Raw genomic sequence first — 23,656 nt, forward strand, 5'->3', positions numbered from 1 at the left:
GTAACAGTGAAGAAGTAAGAGATCCTGCACCAGCCGTACGCAACACGTCTCTCCCGGTGCGTCCTGCACACGGAGTTATTTCAGCTTAGTGCGACGCCTGAGGCGTTATCCTAAGCTCGAATGCCGAGGAACCAAAGCTGTGCGGGTCCTGTGCGTAGAGAAAGTATCTTGAAAACTGTAGAACTTTGCGGATGGTACTGCTAAGTTAGGTGAACAGGGGTTGAAACTGAACAGCTTGTCGCAAATATATATACCGAAAAAAATGGCGGCGATTAGGCAGTGAATGCAAGAGCAATGTGTTAGAATTGCGTCGCACGTTTTGAGGGCCCAGATCCATGATTTATGACGGGTTGACCGCATTGCGAATTGTTGAACAGGAGTTCACTCGACACATGCCCTGCCGCTCCGAGGACCGAAGTGCAACTGACGGTGGTCCAGAACAGACCGCCGTCAGTTTGCGTGAGGATAAAAAGTTCGATACAAATGGCCATCGGTACGTGTCCAGCGCATTTCTAGTGACAATGACGAGCATATATGTATTTGCACTATATTATGGTGCGATGTTACCAAAGGGAAACATACCAATTTCTCATTTATTTCTGAAATAAACGAATTCCTTCATGTACAATGGTTTGCAGCTGGTTTAGTAAGCACAATGAGCCAGTAATAATTTTTTTTTCAGTTATGCTCTCAATATATGGCCCCATAGAGGGCAACAACTTTGTAGATTTCTTTTTCACTCGGGCCCGTGCTCATTTGGATGCTTGTCACACAGTACATACTTACAGAATGATAGCTTCGTGAACTTCGTGCAGTTCCTGGCTCTCCAACGTAGTCAAAATGGACGTCTCAGTCATTTATACATTTTGTCTCCAGAACTAATACATCTTTTACAATAATTTGCATACAAAAATAGGTGCAGTGTGCATAGGTATTTACCATTTACAAAACATCAAATGTATTTAGACATCCAAAAACATGGGTTCCATCAAACTTTACGTGTGAGCAGGGTTTCAGCAAGCGCTGGGCGTAACCATGAAACAAGATTTTGCAGTTTCTTCTAAATGACCCCACGCCAAACAGCTCATACAATGCATCAGTCTCCGCAGTTATCCACAGCGTACACCCCAGAGATGCCGACCGGCAACTTTTGTAGCTGCAACTGACTTCAAACATGCCGCCCCCTAAAAGACGAGAGCTGCAGACGAAACCAGGAGCCTGGCCGCTCGGCGCTCTGCCTTTTTTTTTTTTTCGATGATGACGTCATGCTAAGCATCGTCATCTGAAGCGCCGCAGTCGGTGAAGGCCGGCGCGCATGCGCGAGCTGGAGCCACGCGTCTGGCGCCGTTTCTCCCTCCCTCGGAGCCGGGGATCACCCTACCCAGCGTCTGTGCGAGCGAGAAATATAAAACGCGCCATTGTGTCGGCGTCTTTTTATAACGTGTTCCTTTTCGGACTCGAAACGTGCTTCGACCAGACGTAGAGCAGTGTTGCCACTCCGTCGTTTTTCGGACGTGCCTTTCGTTTGATAGAAGGTATAGAAGCAGAGGTGAAAGAAGCCCGACCATGGCGAATTGCCCCATTGTAACGCTGGCTGACGGCAATAAGATTCCGGCGCTCGGCCTTGGAACCTGGAAGGTAAGCGCTCCCTCATTTCTGCACTCTTCTCTTTCCCGGAAGTCTTGAAAGCGTGGAGGAAAGAGTGCCAGACCGCGTCTGCGAGCGCTGGACAATTCTCTTTGGAAACCTGCAGCGCTGCCATTCCGTGATATTCTTTTTTCTCAATTTGCGCGGTGTGCCTCAACGCGTTCGCTGTAGTAATTGCGACCAGAATATGCCAGTACTTTATGTTGGTGGAGAGCTCTCGTTCGTTATTTACTTAATTTTATGACAGTTGATCCTTAAAGAACACGCAACCGAAAAACAAAAGCGGCGGTTAAACACTTATAACAGAGGTCACGCTTGGCAGCAGAGCATCGTACTGCCTTTGTACGCTAGTGGGGCCACATTGCGCAACGTAGTAACCAAACGTATTCCCACAAACGTCATCCAAATGGCAGAAGCACGGAGTCGACGTCGGCGTGACTGACGTTAATAATGAGTTCGTTACAGTGCGAAATATTCAGGTGTGTTTTGCGCTCGCGTGGCACCACAGTTGACATTGTTGCAGCTGGCTGTCGAGCGAGATTGCGTGGTGTTACGTCTGTTGCTTCTGTACAAGTTCATGTCACACTATGCCCGCTTCTATATAAAAGTAACGTGTGTGGCGTTGCATTTGTATTGCTATAATAATACGGGAAGTCACAAATCCAAGACCTTGTCTTGGCTCGCTACATAGTTCTAATGTGCATAAACTCCGCATACTACTACCTAAAGGGGGACTTGTCCAATATTACTATTCATCAAAACAAATCATTATTTATATGACACTGTAAAGTTAGATGTGGAATGGGGCACTGTCAAATTAAAATGCTTACCTGCTCTAAGGAAGCCTTACCGCGAACATATCTAATCAGCGCTTACGTAATTTGATGCAGTTCGTCTGAACTTCAAGATATCGGCTACTACAGTCTGTAAGCTCGGATGGCAACATTCGCAATAATTTCACACAGCCACAAATCAAATAAAGCAAGACGAATAAAAGAAACTTAGGCGCTTGACTTTTCTTTCGACACAACTACAACTATATAACAGACAATGATGCCAAGGAAAGCATACGGGTAAAAACCTGAAGAAGGATGTAAGATAGGGCTTGTTGGTAAAATATGCTTTAATGTTTTCGTTAACAGCACAACGACCCCAGAGGGGACAGAGGAGAAAACAGAGCACTCTATTCTCTCTTCGGTCCCCTTTGATAATTACCTGCATTTTTAATGGAAATGTTGAGATGTAGTCCAGAAGAAATCAAAGTGGATGAAAAGAGAGCATGCCACCAATAAGATATGAAGCAAAATTTTTCACGTTATGCTTGCTATGCTGTATGCCTATTATGCTATGGCAAAGGGTGTTTTCCCATACACATTCTATGGCATACGTGATGTGTACAAAATTGCAGCCTTCATTATGAGCCAGGCACTCGCTACAAAAATAAAGGTTTCCACGAAGGAAAGCTCTCTGCAAAATTGTCGGAAAGAATAAAGAGATGGAAGAAAACCTTTCACGCAGAGTCCCCGTAATACTCCCATCTGACAAAATAACTGAATAACCGATCCAAAATAATTGTTGCGCTATCGGTGCTGAACGAATTTAAGCGTACAGAAATTAACGAGTAATGTAACGACTGCAGAAAACGTCTTGTGTCGCCGCCATCGGCATGGTGACCGCTTTCTCCAATAAGTTCAGTGCGGTTGTTTATTAAATCCAACCAAACCAATAGAATAAGTGAGGGGAAATTGACCTGGCTCCAGTTTAGTGCATCAGTTTTGAACAAACCATAAATAGCACGGGACAAAACCGCTTAGTGTGTCTTTTTTTTTTTATTGCTATTAAAGTGGGCTCGTAGTATCTGCATGTTTAGTTCTGTACCTTCCAGTTAGTGCTTTAATTTTACTTCAGCGTTAACGTGCAAGTTATTATTGCATCACCAAGCTCAGCTATTTACTCTGTCGGGACTCTCTCGCCTTTTGCAGTCGACTCCCTCCCAAGTCTATGAGGCCGTGAAGGAGGCTATCCGCATCGGCTACCGCCACATTGACTGCGCGCTCATCTACCTCAATGAGCCAGAAGTGGGACGGGCCATTGCGCACGCCATCAAGGAAGGCCTTATCACCAGGGAAGAGCTCTTCATCACAAGCAAGGTGGCTGCATTTGGCACATTTTTTGCCCCATAATTTGCTGAAGGGGCACCATAGAGAAACACTAAAATGAGTTTTTTCTGATCAAGTATTCTTCCACAAATCCTTTCATTTGCCTATAAGTTCGTGGTAATTAGGTGGCTCCAGCTGGTTCGAGAAAGTGAACGTCAAAATCCACTTATAGAATTTTTCGTTGAAACTAAAACGTCTTGGGAATTGGGACGTCTCGGATTTCAAAGTAATATACACCCCCCTACCCCCCCCCCCCCCCATGGCCGATACCCCGTATTTGGGCCGTTATACTTCAGTGGAAATCTTTATATCCTGCTAACTTCAGTACTAAGCTCTTTCGGAATACAGTACAGTCCAACTTTAACGATAACAAAAATAAATAAATGGGCCCGAGGAGATGCCGTGGAAATCCATGACGTCAAGATGAGTTGGTGCAGGAGGTTCAGCTTGTCATTGGCTGCCGCCTTAGTTACTGCGTTTTACTGGCTGACCAAGGCTCCTGTCTAAGAAACAGTGGCCTCTTTCGTAATTTTCTGAAACAGTTCAATTATTTGTCTCATTACTGACCCTTTAATCATCTGTGCACTTCATAAAAATATTCCCGGACTTTTCTTCAGGGCTACTTGTAAACGGTTCCGATTCTAGGAAACTCGTATGCTTGACCCTGCTGCTCCTACATACAGTTCTATTCCGATTCTGAGAGTGGCGTCTCATAAGGAACGTCAATAGCGTTATGCACAGTCCATCAGTGGATTATCCTTCGTAGTATATGAAAGCATTTTCATGTATTGTATCAAATTAGGTTCACTTGTCGTATTTTGGTTCGTTTCTAGGCTGTGGCGGGCACATTCCTATAGGCGCCGAAGCCCGGGTGGTCAAATAAAATCTGGAGCCATCCACTATGGTGTCCCTCGAAAGCCACTCAGTAGTTTAAGATGGTAACGTCTATAATTTATTATCAATGGTGTGCAGGGTGGCATGGGTCAGATCAATCGGCGGCTAGCTTCATGCAGGACGAAGTCACGCCAACTTATATCATTGCTGAGCATAGTCCTCGCTATAGTAACAAAAGTTCAAACATGTCATATAACCAACACTGTATAATAGTAAAATTCAAACAGCGCTAAACGAACGGGACCAGAATCAGGAGGAGACAAATCAGCGCCGTGTTTGTCTCCTCCTCATTCTGGTCCCGTTCGTTTAGCGCTGTTTGAATTTTATTGTTACCATGCAAAACCAACTCGCCCAATCCGCTGCCCTACTGTATAATAGAGCCAGCTCCATCTTAGACAAATGACGTCAACGCTCAATACAAAACCAGCTACGAAAGCTACGAAAGGCGTATATGCACTGGAATGCACGGGCTTCTAAGCAATCGTCAAATGCAAATCGAAGACGATTGATTTATATAAAAGCATAAATATCAGTACTGAAAGCGCTGAACTAAGGAGGGAATTAGCTTCGAGTACGACCTACAGGGGCGCTGCTAGTGCCGCTTGCATGACGTCAGGGCAAGGACTCGCGGCTCTCGTCTGCTACAATTCGGGCGGCGTCTGGGCGCCTTCTGGAGTGTTTCCGTTTGTTTGCCTTCATTACTTCTCCTGGTAAGCTTATGAAGGTCGTGGAAAATTTATTTCACTATGTCGTTCTTAGTCAAAATGTGTTGAAAGATCTTATTTCCTAGAAAATAATATATTTCTCAAAGGCAACGTTGCAGTGCCGGCAGACGGAGCTGAGTTGAGGGCGGTGTGGTTTTTTCGTGGGCAGTTCTACGGTCTGCAGCCGCAGCTCACGTAGATAAGAAAAACACATAACCGCGAAAACATAGGAAAGAACAATCCATTTAAGCAATCCTACTTGCGTCGTACAACAAACTTGTGACAAACGCTGGCTATACATGGTGGTTCACGTAACTTGTGCCAAGGATTTTAAAGAAGCGTTTAGCCGCAGCTGAATGAAACTAACAGCATATGGTTTGCCGTCATGTGGCGCTCCTTAGAGCATATTTTTTATATTCCGCCTAATTAGTTAACTCAGATGAATTATGCAAAATGTTTAGTATTAACTTTAGGGCCAATTAAGTGCGTTTCGTTGTGTTGAAGAATTGATTCCGAAACGACTGATCCATTTTCTTTTTTTTTTTTTTGTGGTGGCGTCGTACATGCTGCGTGGGGATTTTTTCCGGCGTTTAAAAGCGCGCGATAAAGAAAGCCCGCTTAAAGAAAACCACGTAACTGCGCTCGTGCGCTATTAATTGTATTCCAGCGCTCTCAATCGCGGTTCGTGCGAAATGCCCGTGCGCGCGGACCGTGGCGCAGGGAGCGGCCGCGTCTCTAGGCATCGGCTTCGCAGTGCGTCAGCATCCTTGGCGGTGGCACGCGGAAAGGAAGCGCCGTCGTCCCTGATAAAGCGATAGGCTCGACGCACGGTTGAGAGAGCTGCAGTACGACAGCGCGCAAGCGCAGTCACGTGGTTTTGTTTCATATTTTTTGGACTTTTTTTAAAAGAAAATTATGGAGTTTTACGTGCCAGAACCCCTTTCTGATTATGAGGCACGCCGTAGTGGAGTACTCCGGAAATTTGGACCACCTGGGATTCTTTAACGTGCTCGTAAATCTAAGTGCACGGGTGTTTTCGCATTTTGTCCCCATCGAAGTGCGGCCGCCGTGGCTGGGATTCGATCCCGCGACCTGGTGCTTCGCAGCCCAACATCATAGCCACTAAACAACCACGGCGGTCTTTAAACGCCGAAAAAGAAATCGTCACACTGCATGTACGTTGCCGCAAGAAATTGGAACGGTCGTTTCTGAATCTCCTCTACAACACAACGAAACGCACTTAGCCCTATAGTGAATATTAAAAAGTTAGCAGAATTCATCTTAATTAATTAACTAATTTAGCGTAATGTAAAAAATACTGTAAGGAGCGCCAAATGACTGCGAACCATATGCCATTGGTATTATTCAGCAGTGGCTAACCGTTTTTATCAAATCCTTGGAACAAGTTACCTGAAACACCCAGTATATGACTTCTAAATTTGCCTTGATTGTAAGCCGCTAAAACTTGTTTTTTTCACGTCCGGTAGAACATGGTACAATATCGAATTTTCGCATTCATTCATAGAAACGTTCGGCATTAGCACGAGGACTAAACAATACCACAGTCTAGATTCTGCCGGTGCCCTTTGCTTTCACCCGTATTCACCGGAGGAGCTCAAAAAATAAAGAATTTAAATGAGGCGTGCGTATAGTGCCTTCTTTATGAGGCAGGTATATGAGCCGGTCTTTTGTGGATTGGCGAAGCGAGTAGTTCTCTGTTCGTACAATTAAACCCCAGTGTAGTTAGATACATCGTAATGCAGACAGTGATGAAGTTTTCCTCTTCCACACAGCATAAGCGGTACTGTCGTGCCTCGAGTGTACCATATGCATTCCAATTGGCGCTGTAAGGAACTGCTGATCTTTCAATTCTGAAGTTGTAGTGAACTAATGAGTTTCGACAACAATGCCTTCCTCGCCAAAGCGCCAGTTGGTTGCTTCCATTGCGTGAGGTGTCTGCCATATTGTCGATAAAGGCCGCTGCAGGCTTGCATTTAGCGTTCCATCGCTTGTAATAGTTTTGCTCTTTTCTTTCAGGTAATTGCTATACCCTACATGTTGCGCAGTCGTGTTAACTGCCATGATCGATGCTTTTTCTGGGTGGCTGTATGAGAGAACGCTGAAAGTAGTTCCAATTTTTTTTTTTTCGTACGAAATGCGCGCCTAGCTCATTCTTTTACGCGTTATTACAGTGCATATATTTGAGTAGAACAAGTCACCAGATCAATAAGAAGTTATAGGAAAGCTTCACAGGAAGTATCCTATTCTAGCATACTGATGTATTATAACGTTAACACCAAAACCAAGATAGCTGTTTTGTTTAAAACGAAATGTCTGCCATAACTACTTTACTGAAGTGAAAGTACTGAAGTGGATATTAATGTTATGTTTGGAGTAAAGCACCATTCAAAACTTTCCATCCAGAATTTGAAGACGTTCTTCTTACGCAAAGTTACTGGACAGATAAGGCGCACCTCTGCATTGAAACGTCTTACCACCGACAGTCATCGGGAGGTTGTTTCTGCGGATTTTCTTACGCAAAATTTTTATTGACAGACAGGGCGCACCTCTGCATTGCAAAAGCAGTAAGCCTGTACAACTCCACATAGCTTACAGTATCCTAGCGGCAAATTTTCTCGATTTGCGCAGTTTCGGAAAATAAACTGCAGTTTAAGCGTGACAGCAGAAAGCAGCCAAACTATCTTTGAGAAAGTACGGCTACCGCGCCCAATACCCCGAGCATGCACGAAGACAGCGAGTCTGAGAAAGCAGCGTCCTGGCCGTGACGTCACTCACGAGAGGGCGCCAATCCAATTTCTTCCCGCTAATACTCTAGATTTAAATGTTGTACCGCTTCGAAATCGCAAGTTTAACTTATATATTAGCGAAGCCCTCTTTGTAAAATTTCATTGCAATAAGAGGTACAGTTTGTTGCAAGCGTTCTAGACAGCGCTTAGTGGGCCCCAGTAAAATCGTCACATGCTTCAGCGTACATGAGCAATCAGCACCGAGCTAATGGCTGTTAGCTCCGGGCTTTCTCCCTTGCGAACGCCACTCTATATGAGTCACAAAAGCTGCTCCATGTCGCGCACAGGTGGTTGTCATTCATTTTTCCGATCTTTCTCTCCGTAAGTTTTATAGGTTCTTTCATTCTTTTTCCCAGCTGCAACGAGCAGACTTGCGCCCGCGATCGCTCGATCTTGATGACGGTAGCAGCTGTTCATTCGGAATCGATATGTGTGACGCCTTAAAAATGTTACATGTACTGGTCTTGCACACGGAGTGAGTGGAGTCTCTACAACCGCTTTGACTGCGATAGAATCGCGGCTAGTCAGCTGCACCTGAAACGCACAGGCTACATGAGGAATCGAGCTTGGGAAATCTAGCGTCGTGATCGTCCTTTAAAAGTACTGAAGCGGTTTTCGTTCTGAGGGCATTTTTACGCGTTGTTACCGAAAAATTGCTGCCGCTACGATCTGGATTAAGACCGCCGACTTCGTGCGTAGCAGAATAATACGGCACTGGCTAAAACGTAATTTCATGTCGAAACAATCAACGTTTTTCAACCATCATGGAGTTGATTGAAAAAACAAACAAACATAGAATTCGATTATCTTTATCACTTTAGCTTGTCCGTAAAATTCTTTTTTCGTCTAATGGCGAGGTTAACATTCTCATAAAGAATTGGTTCAGGTCGTACACTGATACATTATATTTTAGACGTATTTCAGATGTTTGATTCGCTGAGTGCTGGTTTTGGCAAGTGAATTGACCTGACCACTGAAATAAGCTTTATTCTACAATTTACAATTCGTCCTGGCCCGATAAAGTGCGATCGAAATTAGAGATTCTGGATTCCTTACTGACGTACTGGTAACGCTATGAGCCATGACATTTAGATGAGCTGGTGGACATGTACATAAAGCATATATTAAAATTATTAGAGACTAAGGTACAGTCTTGGTCAAAAAACTTGAACCCGCCGTGAACGGCCGGGGAGACGCTGCGCTCCGCTATCGCGGCGCTGCCACCGTCGGCGCTCGCCGCTGATCGCTTGCGCCGAGGATGAAGAGGGCGAGGGAAGCGTGTCTCTCAACTCTCAAGCGTCGTTTGACAACAGAGCGCTCGTGAAAAACTAGTGCGACGGTGGCGAAGCGGAAGCCACCCGACCGGATAGCATGCCGTTTGCAGCGTATGCTCGATGAGCAGGCGGGGATCTCTGGCGACCGCTGTCAAACGCGATACGCTCAAATTTCGCAATTCCGGGTATCGCAATCATCAGTTAATGTTTTTCGGGAGCAAATTAAAGGAACAACGCTATGAATAGTCCTGCGCATGTTCGAACACGGGCACTTTGCGAGGATCGTAGCTAGGATTTGACTTAGCGGATGAATTTTATTGTTCAGTAATGTGCCACAATGCCATCTCGTATTTGTCACCATGAATGTCACAAAAAGCAAGTTAATTAAGAAAGCATAAGCGTCAGGGTTGCACCTGCCCCTCTCAACGAAATCAGAGGAGGGGGAGGGGGGAGCACGCCTTCAAGGCAATGATTGTAGTTTGGACTGTGGTTGCCCCGAACAATTGCAGTTTGCTCATGTGTTTGACTGTAAACTAGCCAAGATCTCTGGTTGAAAGGACGCTACATATAACCAAATTTTATAAAACTACATCTGAAGCCCTTTCTCGTAGATACGAACGATACCTCAGAAATCTATATCCAAAATGCTTCTTCCAGTGAACCCGTGACAGCGACAGCACCGCCGGCGTGACGCCTTCACTGTGCGAGATTCCTATCGTCTCGTGGCCGTGGTCTACTTTACGCGATTCAAACGTATGATGCCCAAAGTAAACGGGATGAACTTACACTGGCCTCATATGTGCTTGAAAGTGGGCCCTAACGAAAATGAGGCAGTATGCACGAAGATATAAAAAAGGCGAGGTAGTAGACACTTTCCAAAATGCCGAGAGAATTGGTCTAACTCAATCTGCTACTCAGGCAGGGCAAACGTCTCCTAGCCCCGAAGAGTTTTCACAATCTCACGGCGGGTTTAGTTAAGGAACTTCAACGCCAAACGCAATCGTGTGGTCGTTCCTTAGTGGAGAAGTGCGGTCAACGTATTTGAAATATTACTGCTTCTGGTCTTTTCTAAACGAACGATGAGTGACTTGCTCGCATATTACAATAAAACCTGAAACAACGCTAGACAGCACTGAGAGATGTCAGTTTATATTTTATCTTTTGTTTTCATCGCACTCAGGAACGCATTCAAAACGTTTATCTAAAAGCATAATGCGAAGGCCCTCGCCTTTGAATGGGTAGAATAAAATTGTAATAAGTAATTTCGATGATTAGGACAATTTTTATAGTATAAGGCGCTGCACGGAAGCCGGGAAGTTTTGCCCAGGCGAGCGCATTTACTCCCACGAAGCGCCGTACCACGGCGGCCGCAAGACGACCTCGCAGCTAGCAGAACCAACGTTGCACTAGTTCTTCACGAGCGCTGTTATCAAAGGATACTTGAGAGTAAGAAGGTTGCTTCCCTCGCCCTCTTTTTCCTCGGCGCGCGCCGGCGGCGGCAGATGGTGGAGCGCAGCCGCTCTCCTGCCGTTCACAGCGGGTTCAAGTTTTTTGACCAAGACTGTACATAACAGCGCCAGGGGAAAAAAGACAACATATGCGAAAGGCTGACTAAAGATACGTCCGACGTGTCCCTCTAGCTTGTTTTTCTTTTCTTTTAATTTTGCAAGTACGTTAGACAGATCTGGCAGTTCTTTTTATATGGAAGTACGTCGGACGTATATCGTTGGGTTTGGCATGTTTCGCGTTGAGAGACGTCGGGCATAAGCTAAATGCGCGATTCACTCCCGTCAACGCTCATTATGGGTGTTGTCAGGATTGGGAGCTCAATCCCATCGTTCGCAACCCGTTGTCAAGATTGCAGTCCAGTATGAATTCGAAGGTAGCTGGCCCATGCCGTCGTCCTGCCACTCATAGCAGATCACGTCCGCGTTGGGGGGTTCGGTAACAATAGTTGGCCCGCCGAACTCATTCAGTCACAAGGCGATTTAGTGACGCCGCGGCTAGAGGTTTGCGGCGGCACTCTAGGAAACGTTGACGCCCGCTGTCGCAACTGGCTGGCAACACTTGCACTTCAGCTGGGCCGTTCTTAACAGTGTGCTGAGTGCAGCCAGTCTGCGCCGGTGCAACCCACGCAGATCAGGGTGCTCATCAGTGCTCCAACAGCTGCCACATCTGCTTCCATGGCGTTGATGCGCGCTTTCAAAGAAAAGAAAACGCATTGCATTAGTTGCCCCTCGAAGTCCACACTATGACGACGTGTGCTTCTCGCAAACAGACCAATGATACAATTACGCTCCACAACCGGTCAACTTTAGTGATTGATGGAAGTGCGTCCGTGGTGCAGCATTTCGCAATGAGGAAGATATTGAAATCGAAACGGTGATCCATAAATGAACAGAAGGGTTAACTAACCGTAGCAGAAAAACGCAACTCTTCTCCGAACAGTGAGCTCCTCTGACCGCTCTTAAAGTCATCTTCAGTTTTTGTTTCGAAATTGATGTTGCTCAAATGTTGATCTCGATAGTGATCTGAACAACTGATATAGTGGTCACAATAATGCCTCTGAAGACTTGCCCTACCTCCCAGCCTTTACGACCTAATCGCCAACACCATAGCAGCAACAATTGCAAAGTGATGTACATGAAAGTTTCACCCTGCTGTGAGGTTGTAGGTGTCTGCGTGGTATTAAAGGTTCACTATAATCTTATTTTGTATTATGATGCCGCACTACCAGATAAATAATTGATGTGTTTTAAGTATGGTGCGCCTTATATGAGGTTATCAAGGGATGCTTGACGAAATGTGGGTACATTGGCTGCATGTGTTCCAAAGACAGCATGATATGGCAACGTACAATATGACCAGACGTTCGTCTGATGGCCGTATGCCATGGCCACATTCCTGGTCGTCCTCTAGCGGGTCGCCTAGTTTGTCATCGTCGGCGCAATGGATAGCAGACGGCGTCATTTGTGCTGATACAGCTATTGAATCTCTAACGGGCGTTAATGTAACGCAATGACTACATAACACGGAAGGATGTTCACATGGGGGAGTCGAGAAGGAGCGTCTATACGTCAACGTGCGTTTGGCCATGCGGTCGTGGGATGCGAATCGCTTTGGCTGTGTCTGGTATTAAATGAAATTGTATGGTGTAACGTCGCTAAACTGCACACTGGGTTGTGAAGTGCGGCGACCACCTGGCTTCTTTAACCTTCGTCCAAAGCACGGCACACAAGCGTTTCTTCTTCTTTTTTTTTTCATTTTTACCGTCGTCGAAATGCGGCCACCGCGGCCGGAAGTCGAACCCAAGATCTCGTGCCCAGACGTAGAATGCTGTAGGCAACGGGTCACGCCTGGCGTTAGTCATCAGGTGTTTCTTTCAGCAGTACAACAGCCAACACCTCTTTTAATTAGGCCTTACTTCTTGTCAGTCATTATAACATCGACAAGGTGTAATGTGAAGCGTTTATATTATTATTTTTATTTTTCAGTGCTGGAACTCGTTTCATAGCAAACAAAAAGTTGTGGAGTGCTGCAACAGGAGTCTGCGGGCGCTTGGAGTTGATTATATCGACCTCTACTTGATTCACTGGCCTCAAGCGTACAAGGTAAGCGAGGGGAAATACACGGCAATAATCGTTTCACAGGGAAGTTTTGCCGTATGTTAATTTTGCTCCTGTCACGTTCTGTGGTTATCGCCTCGCAATGTTCAGGAGGGTGGCGACCTGTTCCCAAAAGACCAAAACGGCGACATCCAACTGGCCGACATTGATTACCTGGAGACCTGGGAGGTACGCTTGTTTTCTTTTGACCTGAGCTTTGACATAATACATGCAGTGGTTCGACCTACCGGTTTCAATCACAAACTTCCTCTTCCGCCTTACGAAAAGAGGTTCTGAAACTGGTTAACCAGAAAAATAACTGGTTTCCGAACTAATATAATACAATGTGCATCTGATTCTGAAGATACTATGCAGTTAGAAATGATGGGAAGTCAGTGGGCAGTGAAGCGTGCTTAGCCATGCCATACGAACCTTGGCGCTAGCATACCTAAACCAGTCAAATGAGCTTTAGAAGAAATATCACTATGTCCCCTTGGATGGTAGAACCGACATTTGTTGTTCATTCTTACGCTGAACTCGGAGACAAATCACTTTTGTGTACTTATCCGCTGTTTGCTCTCCATCAGTGTGCTCGCATTGGGGAAACCGTAATGCTAGCAGTACTTTTGTGGAAGCCAAATGCATGCAGCAACACTTATCGCTCATTTTCCGGAGATGGTACAGTTAGAAGGTTTAATGAAATCCTCAAAATTACTAGCATCGAAAAAAATTTAAGTAATTTATTTGGACACACAATAAAGCATCTATGCCGCGGGCGCTATAAACACCGGAAGGGCACACCATTGTGCTGCAGAAAGATATAAGTATAGGATGAGAGGGTTCCCGACTGCGCCTCTAGGTGCACGAGCCAGAAATAAGAGCCCAGAGCCTGTTTGGTTGACCAAGTCTACTTAACCCGGGCGTATGCATAAATGAAGCAAATACTTCTCAAGCGTCCACACCAAGATAACCTAAAAATGAAAGGGAGGGCGGAATATAGCAATAGCGAAACGTAGAGTACTAGTTTGGGACTACAAAAAACACGAGGTGGCGAGAGGAAATTGAAAAACTGTAAAAGTGCCAGCGCTGATGTTCGCAAATGCGATTCTGTGCTGTAAATCAGAAATGTTGCCAGAGTTGGAGATTAACCAGAGGGTGGTAGGCCGAATGCTTTCGGGGGGCCCACGGTAAAACCACATATGTGGCAGTCCAATATGACATGGGCTGGGCTTCTTTTGAATCCAGAGAAGCGCTGAGCAAGATTAGATTTAAAGAAAGGCTATAGAAAATGGAGGAAATGAAATGGCTGTCTAAAGTACGCAAATATCTGCACCTCAAAAGCGTACAGGGTAATTGAAAGTAATTATGGATAATTATGAGTCCTGGTAATTATGACTCCTGGTTGTATATTTAATGCAGCCAGGAGTCATGAATAAAGTGAGAGAAACAGAGGCGGTAAATTGGAGGAAAAGGATGGAAACACGAAATGCCCTTGCTGTTTAGAAAAACGGCAAGAAAGAAATCAGCAGGGAAAATATGTACGATAACCGAAAAGTTAGTGCCGTGCTATGTGAGGCCAGAGTTTGCTTCCTGAGGACAAACACATATGGCAGCAAATATGTACCGCAGGATGAGGAATGTAGGTGCTGCAAAGAAAGCCCTGGAAGGACTCCGCACATCGTAACGGAATGCCAAGAAGCGTTGTCATTCGAAGAACATGGAAGGATGAACTGGTCAGAATTTGAGATAAGAGACTGTGATATTATTGGTGGAACAAAAGCAGGAAAATTATTGATAGTACTGGTGTCATTGCAAATGTAGGTAATGGGACGGTATAGTGATAGAGGTTTTAAATACTAAAGTTAAAATTGGAATGAGATAGACAAAACACTAGATAGCGATAGATGCAGTAAAACCTGATTAAATCAAGCAGGCTATGGGACTATTTGTCTTCGCGCTGTAGCTAATAGGACGCCAACAAATGTCGTCGTAGTCGTCGTCGTCGTCATCATCATCATCATCATCAGCAGCAGCAGCAGCAGCAGCAGCATAATCATCATCACCACCACCACTTTGAACCATTTTTGTTGTCGTCGATATCGAATCATTATTTGCACATTTTAGTGTGAGAACAAATAAGGTGTAATGAAGAACCAGCCTGAAGTTTCAGGCGGACGCACAGCGTCCCCTTGCGGACATCGCGCGCATTGCTTAGTCATACAAACAGAAGAAAAATTGCAGCAATGGCACCGCGGAGGACGTGCAAAAACAGTGAAAAAACAAACAAACTTGGAGGCCGTCGTTATTCCTGCGTGGTTATTTGCCACGAGAAAACCACAACGTAGCCATATCACTCCATTATTTTTGCTGAAACTTAAATTACCAGCGAACCTTTCACGACGTGACGCAACACTGCTCTGTCGGCTATAGGTAGGAGTAGCATTCACCATCTCCTACAGCTACCGTATTGGAATGGCGGACTCACCAATGTGCGCTAAGTGTAAGTGTAAAGAGACGATCTGTCATCTTCTGTGCCACTGTTCTCGCTTCGATAATCAATATCAGACTCTCCAGTGTGCCTTAAATAGACTGGATGACAGGCCATTTACGGAAGCGAAGATCTTGGGAGCCTGGCCTCACAGTTCATTAGCCTAGACAGCAGTTCGAGCGCTTTTTCACTACCTGAAGGCAACAGAATTCAGTTCCCAACTATATAAATCCACACCTCTGTTTTCTCTCTCTCTCTCTCTTTCACTCATTCCCCTCCCCACGTGTAGGGTAGCAAACTGGACTCAGTCTGGTTAACCTCCCTGCCTTACTATTTACGTCTGGAATATGTAGGAATGGAACAGGTTATCGCTTATTTGAATTGCGAGGACGTTTTTGCTTATTTTCACTCGTAAATTATGTTGCTCTGAAACCCTGAACCGCCGTTGTCAGGTGTTGTTTCCTCAACCTAGAAAATATTTACTGTAATTAATCCACGCCCCTTTCGAGTTACCTTGTATCAAGCAGCTATTGCAGTGAGTCGATTGTTTTGACACTGTACCAGAATGCGATAACCGTTGTATACGCTTGCAGCTGCTCGTGCATAGCTCTCATGCAGTTTACTGCGAAAAAAAAAATTGCTAGGGAGTTTTTCACAAGTTCCTCGTGAATGATCGTAGCCGCTTCCCTGTTTACAATATTCACACTGAGACAAACGAAAAAATAAAAAAAAAACTAGGCCAACCTCGCTTAGGTTACAGCTTCGTAAAACGTAGAAACAACGTACTCCCTGCGGCTCCGCGTTCGCATGGGCGACTTAAGGTCGCGGCGCTTTCTCACTTACGGCGCTGAAGGCCATTTTTCAACAACATTCCCTGTGCGGCGCCGGTTTGCTAAAGCACAGAATGAAATTGATCAATCTATTAGCCTCTTTCATATGGTTTCCCGCACTGCAATAAGAGCCTTCAATTTGCTGCACCAATAAACTGCGGCATATTGCCAGCCCTGTATGAGGCCGCTAATAGCGAAATCGAAGCAGTGTATGTGTGTGCATGTAGGCACACACATAGACGGCTTCGATATTTTTTCATAATAGGCTGCGAACAGAGCACGTTTTGTCTGTGAATGTTTAAAAAAGTCTTAAGCTTGCAGAGTCAGATCATACATAAACCAAAACCCGTCGTTTTGTCTCCAGGGCATGGAAGAATGCAAGAAGAACGGCTTGGTGCGCTCCATCGGCGTGTCCAACTTCAACTCGGAACAAATAACTCGCCTTGTCAAGTCGTGCAAGATAAAGCCAGTGATTAACCAGGCAAGTTTATGGTTAAAATGTGATAGCACAAGAGCGAAGAAAGAAAAATACTTTTGTTGGCGTATGCCAGTCTGAGGCACTGATACAGAAAATACGTCGAAACTGTATACTGAAGATTTCACACCCTTCAGAAACAATATAGGTTTCGTTTTAATGCTTTTTGTGATGATTCATCACCATCACGATCTCACCGATGGCCCTGTCACACGGTCGCACCTGCCAGGCAGACTGCGGGGGTGACTGCTCTCTTACCAGCGCAGATGTACACAAGTCCAGGCTGACCTCTATAAGTGGAGTCATTAAAACACGACGTTAGAGACAGAAATTTTGGAGTACTGACCAAAATATAAAAATAAAACACACCCAAAGGTATCAATTCGTATAATATGTACGGAAGGTTGCACCTATTTTATAAGAAATTATAATTACGCTTACAAAAAACAAACTAAGGACTTCGACGCACGTTACGTTGCTGACTGATATCGGCCTGCATTGGCGCATGAAAACGGCTGCGCAAATCCCCTTAGCAGCTTAGCTTTAAAAAAGCAGCCAGGCCGCCATGTTTGTGTGCTAATGTACAGGCATAGCTTAGTGGGGCCATACTAATACCGTGCATTGTCCAGGGCTAGTTCACGAACAAAGTAGTAGCCGTCCCTCTATGTTTCACGTTATGTTATTGCGTTAGCTAGTCTGTCAGGTCAAATCCAGCCACCTTCAGCAGCATATTTTCTGCGAATTTTCTTCATCATGTAAAGCGTTGCCGGTAGCGACACGTCCAAAATCCGTTCGGTGAGATTGCTGCATTCCGTGACAGTCCGGTGTTCAAGATCTTAGGGTCAATGAATTGAAATTACTTCAAGTTACTTGTCCGCCATTTCGTAAGTGCCGCTGCAGTAGTGCATGACGTGACGGGCATATGACGTTCTGGCTTAACGTAACTGTGCATTGATCGGTACAGCTGTATAAAAGGCGAGGGGAACCGCGCCGTGATGTCTCAATGGCTATAACGTTCTGGCGCTGGGCATGAGGTCGGGGGTTCGATTTCTGGCCGCGGCACCCGCATCTCGACGGGTGCAGGGTACAAGAACACAAATGTGTGGCGAATCGGAGACGCTGTTACTGTCACATTGAGCTTAATGCGCCATAGAACAAACGCCAGCTAAGTGGCCGTCATCGCAATGCTACTGATCAGCTTTCACGTGTTTTCTCACGGCGCAGGTCGAGTGTCATCCTTATCTGCCGCAGAAGAAGCTCATTGCCCTGTGTGCAGACTTTCAAATCAAAACTACTGCGTACAGCCCACTGGGTTCACCTGACCGCCCTTGGTATGTGTTATTGTAATGCTTCTTTCTCTTTATTTGATTGTGTTATTCATATTTCCTCAGCTGTGGGCACCACAGTTGTATCCGTGACCGTCTTTTGACCACCAATGAAGTGTGCATCCGTTATGAAACGTCACAGGGTTTTCCAGTGTCACCGAAATAGCGCCGCGTATTTATAGTCGCATAGATTCATCTGGTGGGTACTCTTTTTCATATACAGCATCAGTTCCACTCTTGGACATAGTCTACTGTGCTTATTTGATTCTACAGTATACAGAGTTCCAAAAGCTTCCCGTTTTGTCGCCTAACAGAAAATCGGCAAATGAGCGAACTTTACGTGCGTTCTGGTCATGGACTCTAGTTCGTATTGGATTGGGTTGCACGTAGACAACGGAAGCGTGAGCGACGTTTCGTGATTCAAACTAGTCCTGCAATAATGCGGCGTAGTGTTTACCATTTATTTCTGTTTTCCACTTTACCAACGACGCCCTTTGCCAAAATGCTTCGCGCAGTCAAGAACATTTCTCTTTATATCGTCCATTATTTGAAATGGCTGCACATACCAGGCAGTGCAGAACTTCACAAAGAATTTTTTTAATCCGCCTGGGTAGCCCAGTGGCTACGGCATGATGCTCCTGAGCTGGTTCAATGCCAATGGTGACGGTGGCATTCAGATGGGACTGGAATGCCAAAACGCTTGTCTGCTTAGTCTTAAGTGCACGTGAAAAAATTGGAAGTCACTATGTTCACTATGGTGTGCCTCGTAGTCGGGCTGTGGTTTTGCACGTAAAATTTGGGAATCAGATCTTTTCAAAAATATTTTTATAAAATGTTGTGACTACATTTTGCAATAACGCATCCGGCACTATTATTTATGATCATGTTCAGCACCGCCTATTTATTTGGAGTTCACTTTTTTACATAATAGAATTTGTTCATACATCATCATCGTTATTGTGCTTGTCGTCTTACTGCCAGATGGTGCCTTCTGCCGTCTGGTGCTGGCCAAGCTCAGCCCCACATCCGAAAATTTGCCAATATGGTCGCACACCTAATACATTATCAGGTGCAGCTGCGTCTTCCATGCATTGGTACACATTCTGTTGCCTTATTGGGCTACAGGTTATCCGTTGCATGCAATGTACGATTTATACGACCCTCCTTCCTTCTGTTAATATTAATTAGAATATCATCCACATGTGTTCACTCTGACTTTTAAACTGTCCTTGCCTCCTTTCCTGTGGTTTGACATGGCTGGGTGCTGTCTCGCAGAATAGAGTTGGTGGGATCTGGAAGGATAATATTAAAATGAGCTGATCTAGGAGACTGTAATCAAATGTGATCACTTGGGAAGCCGATCCTCAGCACACGATATATGCCTTCGCAATCCTGAAGGCAGTGCAATCAAAGCTAGACATGGGTGGGCCGTTCCTCATATTGCTACTGCTTACAGCCACTGGGGGCCTAGTTTCCTCGCGTCATTATCAGTGTATTGTGTCCGTATCCCGCCGCGTGGGTGTAGCGTGGGGTCTCTCACATAGCTGAGGTGTGGAGAGAAAAGTCACGAAGAGCAGCTGTCACATTAGCTTAGAGCTGTTTCTAGTGGAAGCACTTGCACAGTTCCGCTGATTTATGTGTAATGAATCGTGCGGGCATAGGTCAGTGTACCACTAAAGGAAATTTACCGCCGTCTCGATGGGGAATTGCAGTTGATCATGTCTTTGCAAAGAGGGGCCGACGCGTTTAATGTAATCATTACGTTTCACAGGGCACGATAAAGTTAAAGCTATTCAAATTTGTTTTTATTCCAACCTCCTACCGTCAAATTTGCGTAACCACCTACGCAAGCTTAGGGCGGTGACCCGTAGTGTTGTTTGCACAGGCCAATGAAACGTTCTCCTCCATTATAGGTCACCTTTCAAAGCGAGTAGCATTGCCTTCATTCACAGTTATGATGCGAAAGCGTCAAGTGGACCAAAAAGCTGGCGTGTGTCATCTGTCGGAGCGAAACAGCACCTAATTTCCCGTTGGCTGGGACGCCACGTCGCAAGCGCGCCTCGACGGAGCAGAGCGGCGAAAAAGAACAGCTGCTGCCGCGCTGGTGCGCCAGGGCAACACCCTCTAGGCCAGGGGTTACGTGAGGGGAGAGGGTATCACCTCGACCCACGCGTGTCATCCTCGCTCTCGCTCTCAGAAGCCTGTGTTATCCGCGCTTTCCTTTACCGCGCAAGCTCTCGCTGTGTGTTCTAACTGCGCCTTCGGTAAGGTCAAATTGAAACGCTCTCGCTCGCCCGCGACGAGTTTATAACTCGAAGGACCGCTCAGTGGCATTTAATTGGGCATTAATACTTTTGCATTTACAACTCATAAGTGTTCAGATGTCCTGACTGAACTGATTGACAAGAGGCGAGGAGTATACAGAAGTGGAGAAGATGTTGAGGGGACCGGACTATAGCGCAGTGAAAGTAGATAACTGGATGAGGAGGCTAGTGCCGGCGTCGGAAATGCGCCCGTTTGTCATTGTTTAGCTTTCACTGGCTGGTAGAAAGTCATGGCGGCGTACTAACGGAAGGAAAAGAATGACTTTAAAACGGATTCTCAGCAAATAAAAATTGGCAGAACGATGACGTCATTCTGACACGCAATTTTTTATTATGCGCAAATAAGCCCACTCTTCCAGGCAGCTCCGAGTAGCCAGTGTCATAGCGATCGGCGGGCAGGCACCTTGTCCAGTTTTTTTTTCTTCAGTTTTGTTCGGCATATTAATGCATCTTTAATGTGTAGACGTCACTTTGACGTGTGCGTTTTCGCAGCTTTGTAACGTCGCCTTACAGAAAGGCGAAATGGGCGCAACCCGCGAACTTCTGACCAATAGCGGTGGGCTGACGGCGGAAGAAAGGCGTAGAATCGGAAACATGTTTTTTTTTTTTGTCTAATCACGAATAATCAGTGTGTGCACGTCATATTAGATGAAAAGTTTTCGCGGTTTTTCTGACGTCGCGTGACGGACAAGCACAGTGGGCGTGGCCTGAAAAAGTTTGAATAAGTTATGATGGAGAGCTGACTGCAGAAATAGAAAAGTCAGGAATATCTTTACGTTGCAGCGCTCATGCGTCTGAGAACTTACAATTGTATTTTCATATTTTACTTTCAGACACATACTTCAGCGCTTCTCTGTAGCGTAGTCGCCAACCGTGAACTTTTATTCATTAAAGCCCACTGAATCATTGAGCAGAACATGCTCTGCACTATAGCTTTCAGTGCAGTTTAAGGAATAGCATAACCCATGTGTTTGCTTGTTTTTCATTACCCCATTTATTGCATAGTACGACTCCTTGCTCATTCGCTACCCTATTGACCTTCACTTTAGTTCCCGGCTTATTGATTTACGTTTTCTTCTTTCATTGGCGATGAATTAACAAGATGCGTTCTTACAGGGCACCCAAGGATGAGAAGACTTTGATGGAAGACGAGACGGTGATGGCGATCGCCAAAAAGCATGGTGTTACGGCGGCTCAGGTTTGTGGAGACAGCATGACATTGATTGGGTCTCTCAGAAATCATAAACCGCACCCTTTCCCTTGGCTTTTGATGCCGCTGTGCCACTTAATTGCGCAACTACGTGCAAGAACTCTTCATGCTTTTGTAGGTGCTTATCCGCTATCCCATCGAACGCGGTCTCATCAGCATTCCGAAGAGTACAAACAAGGGAAGGATCGCGGAGAACTTCAAGGTTAGTATGTTAATATGTCGCATACATTGCAGCCTGGCTTTGAAACTCTCCGATATTAGATATTTCACTGGTTAGCGTATATTAGATTAATACTGACACTAGTTTAAATAGCAGGAACACAGTCACTTTGTCTGTGCGAGAGGAAAGATATTTAATCAGTAGCTGCGGATCAAAGACTCTTCCCAAAGAGTCCAAAAAAAAAAACACTTTTCTTTATATATATGGTACCCGATGTACGTGAGATGGGAGGTACGTTTCTCCTATGTGATAAAGGTATATGATCTCTATAATGGGCTTAATGAGTACTTTAGAACGCATCGAATTGGCAAATTTTGAAATAGATTAACTAACATGTTTACCAGGGCTAAAGGTTTTGTATTCTAGAAAACTACGTTCGAACAAAAGACAAGTCTGTGAGGCCACTAGCTGAGCAGCTCGCCGTAACGTCACACAACGTAGTAATTACTGGTCGATAGAATGACATTTTTGATTATGGAATATAAGGTAATTCACGGTCATACTGAGACATTTATTTGAGTTTATTCACATTTCTTTGCGTGCATGATAACAGCATTAGTGACGTTATTACATTCGGTGGCCCATATCATATATACGGGACTGTCATTAACGGAACTCAGAGCTGTACAGGCACGATAGACCCCAGGAGTTCATGTGGAGGCATTCATACAAGCCGTAGTTTCAGATTGTTAACGAATTAGTAATGTGAACTTCTGGTGCTCTACTAAATCTGTTTTTTACGTGCGTCCCAATTTCTCGCACTCAAACGATCAGAGTTTGGTACGACAAATTTCATTAAGTGTTAAGTTATGCACTTTTAAACATACCAACGCTACACAGAGGATGTAAATGATGCCAGAGTGAATGGCTCAGGAGTAATTTTTTTTTCACTGAAAAATAGATGGCTGATTTCCCCCCAGATGTGTTGTAATGCGGTCGTTGAGGCTAGAAAAAATCGGTCACTATAGCATAAGTATCAAGGAATGCTGTCTTATATAATCAGCCCTGGCTCTAGCGTCTCTTTATTGTGTAGGTATGGTATGGTATCACATCAGTGGAGCATTTCTTTTCAGTATTGTCGAAGGAGCGAGCATCTCTACATTCATCTTACTGGTTCCTCTTTTTCAGGTTTTAAACTTTTCGCTTGACCCTGCTGACGTAGAAGCTTTGAACGGTCTTGATAGGAACTTGAGGGTGTGCGTACTGGACGCGTAAGTGTTGAGGCAAGGTTGCCATTGCCCGTCAATTTTTGCTTTATTTTTACCTGTTGTTCTCGAACTGTATTTCTTTATTATATATTACAGGGATGTACGCAGCAAGTACTACCCCTTCAACATCCCCTACTAGAGTGAGGCAGCGCCGGGCTACATTAAAGTTACATTACATTTTCACTTTCAGCATTTCGGGAGTCTGTTCTGTTGGCACTCGTGCCACTTTCATTTGTGTTGATGTCGGGTCTAGAGTCTCGGGTGCAACGCTTGAGACGTTTTGAAGTCTAGCTGTTATAGGCAAGGTCATATGCTTGTTGTACGATTATTGGTTTTGTTATGAATTGGCGTTCAGCGCCGTTCATTACTACGAAACGGCAGAAAGTGACCTACGATTGAGACGCGCAGTGGAAGTTGAAAATAATACAATCAGGTTAAGTGTACCAGATCGGCTCGCTAATGATTCGACTGGTGGAACTGTCTCGC

General features: G+C 45.1%; 1 protein-coding gene across 2 annotated transcripts; it reads left to right on the top strand.

The window, feature by feature from the left end:
* Positions 1-1,326: 1,326 nt before the first annotated feature.
* LOC142582630 (aldo-keto reductase family 1 member B1-like) lies at positions 1,327-23,353 on the top strand. 2 transcript variants are annotated; one of them, XM_075692539.1, is made up of 10 exons: positions 1,328-1,638; positions 3,630-3,797; positions 12,980-13,096; positions 13,202-13,279; positions 16,773-16,889; positions 18,108-18,214; positions 21,649-21,730; positions 21,861-21,944; positions 23,091-23,173; positions 23,267-23,353. In XM_075692539.1, exons 1-10 carry the CDS (start codon positions 1,567-1,569, stop codon positions 23,307-23,309), a joined length of 951 nt encoding a protein of 316 aa, XP_075548654.1. In that variant the 5' UTR covers positions 1,328-1,566; the 3' UTR covers positions 23,310-23,353. The 2 variants fall into 2 exon arrangements, with proteins under 2 accessions (XP_075548655.1, XP_075548654.1); XM_075692540.1 differs by lacking the exon at positions 16,773-16,889 and having other exon boundaries at positions 1,327-1,638.
* Positions 23,354-23,656: the final 303 nt, after the last annotated feature.

Source organism: Dermacentor variabilis, chromosome 5 (assembly GCF_050947875.1).
Source record: "Dermacentor variabilis isolate Ectoservices chromosome 5, ASM5094787v1, whole genome shotgun sequence".
Taxonomy (NCBI): domain Eukaryota; kingdom Metazoa; phylum Arthropoda; class Arachnida; order Ixodida; family Ixodidae; genus Dermacentor; species Dermacentor variabilis.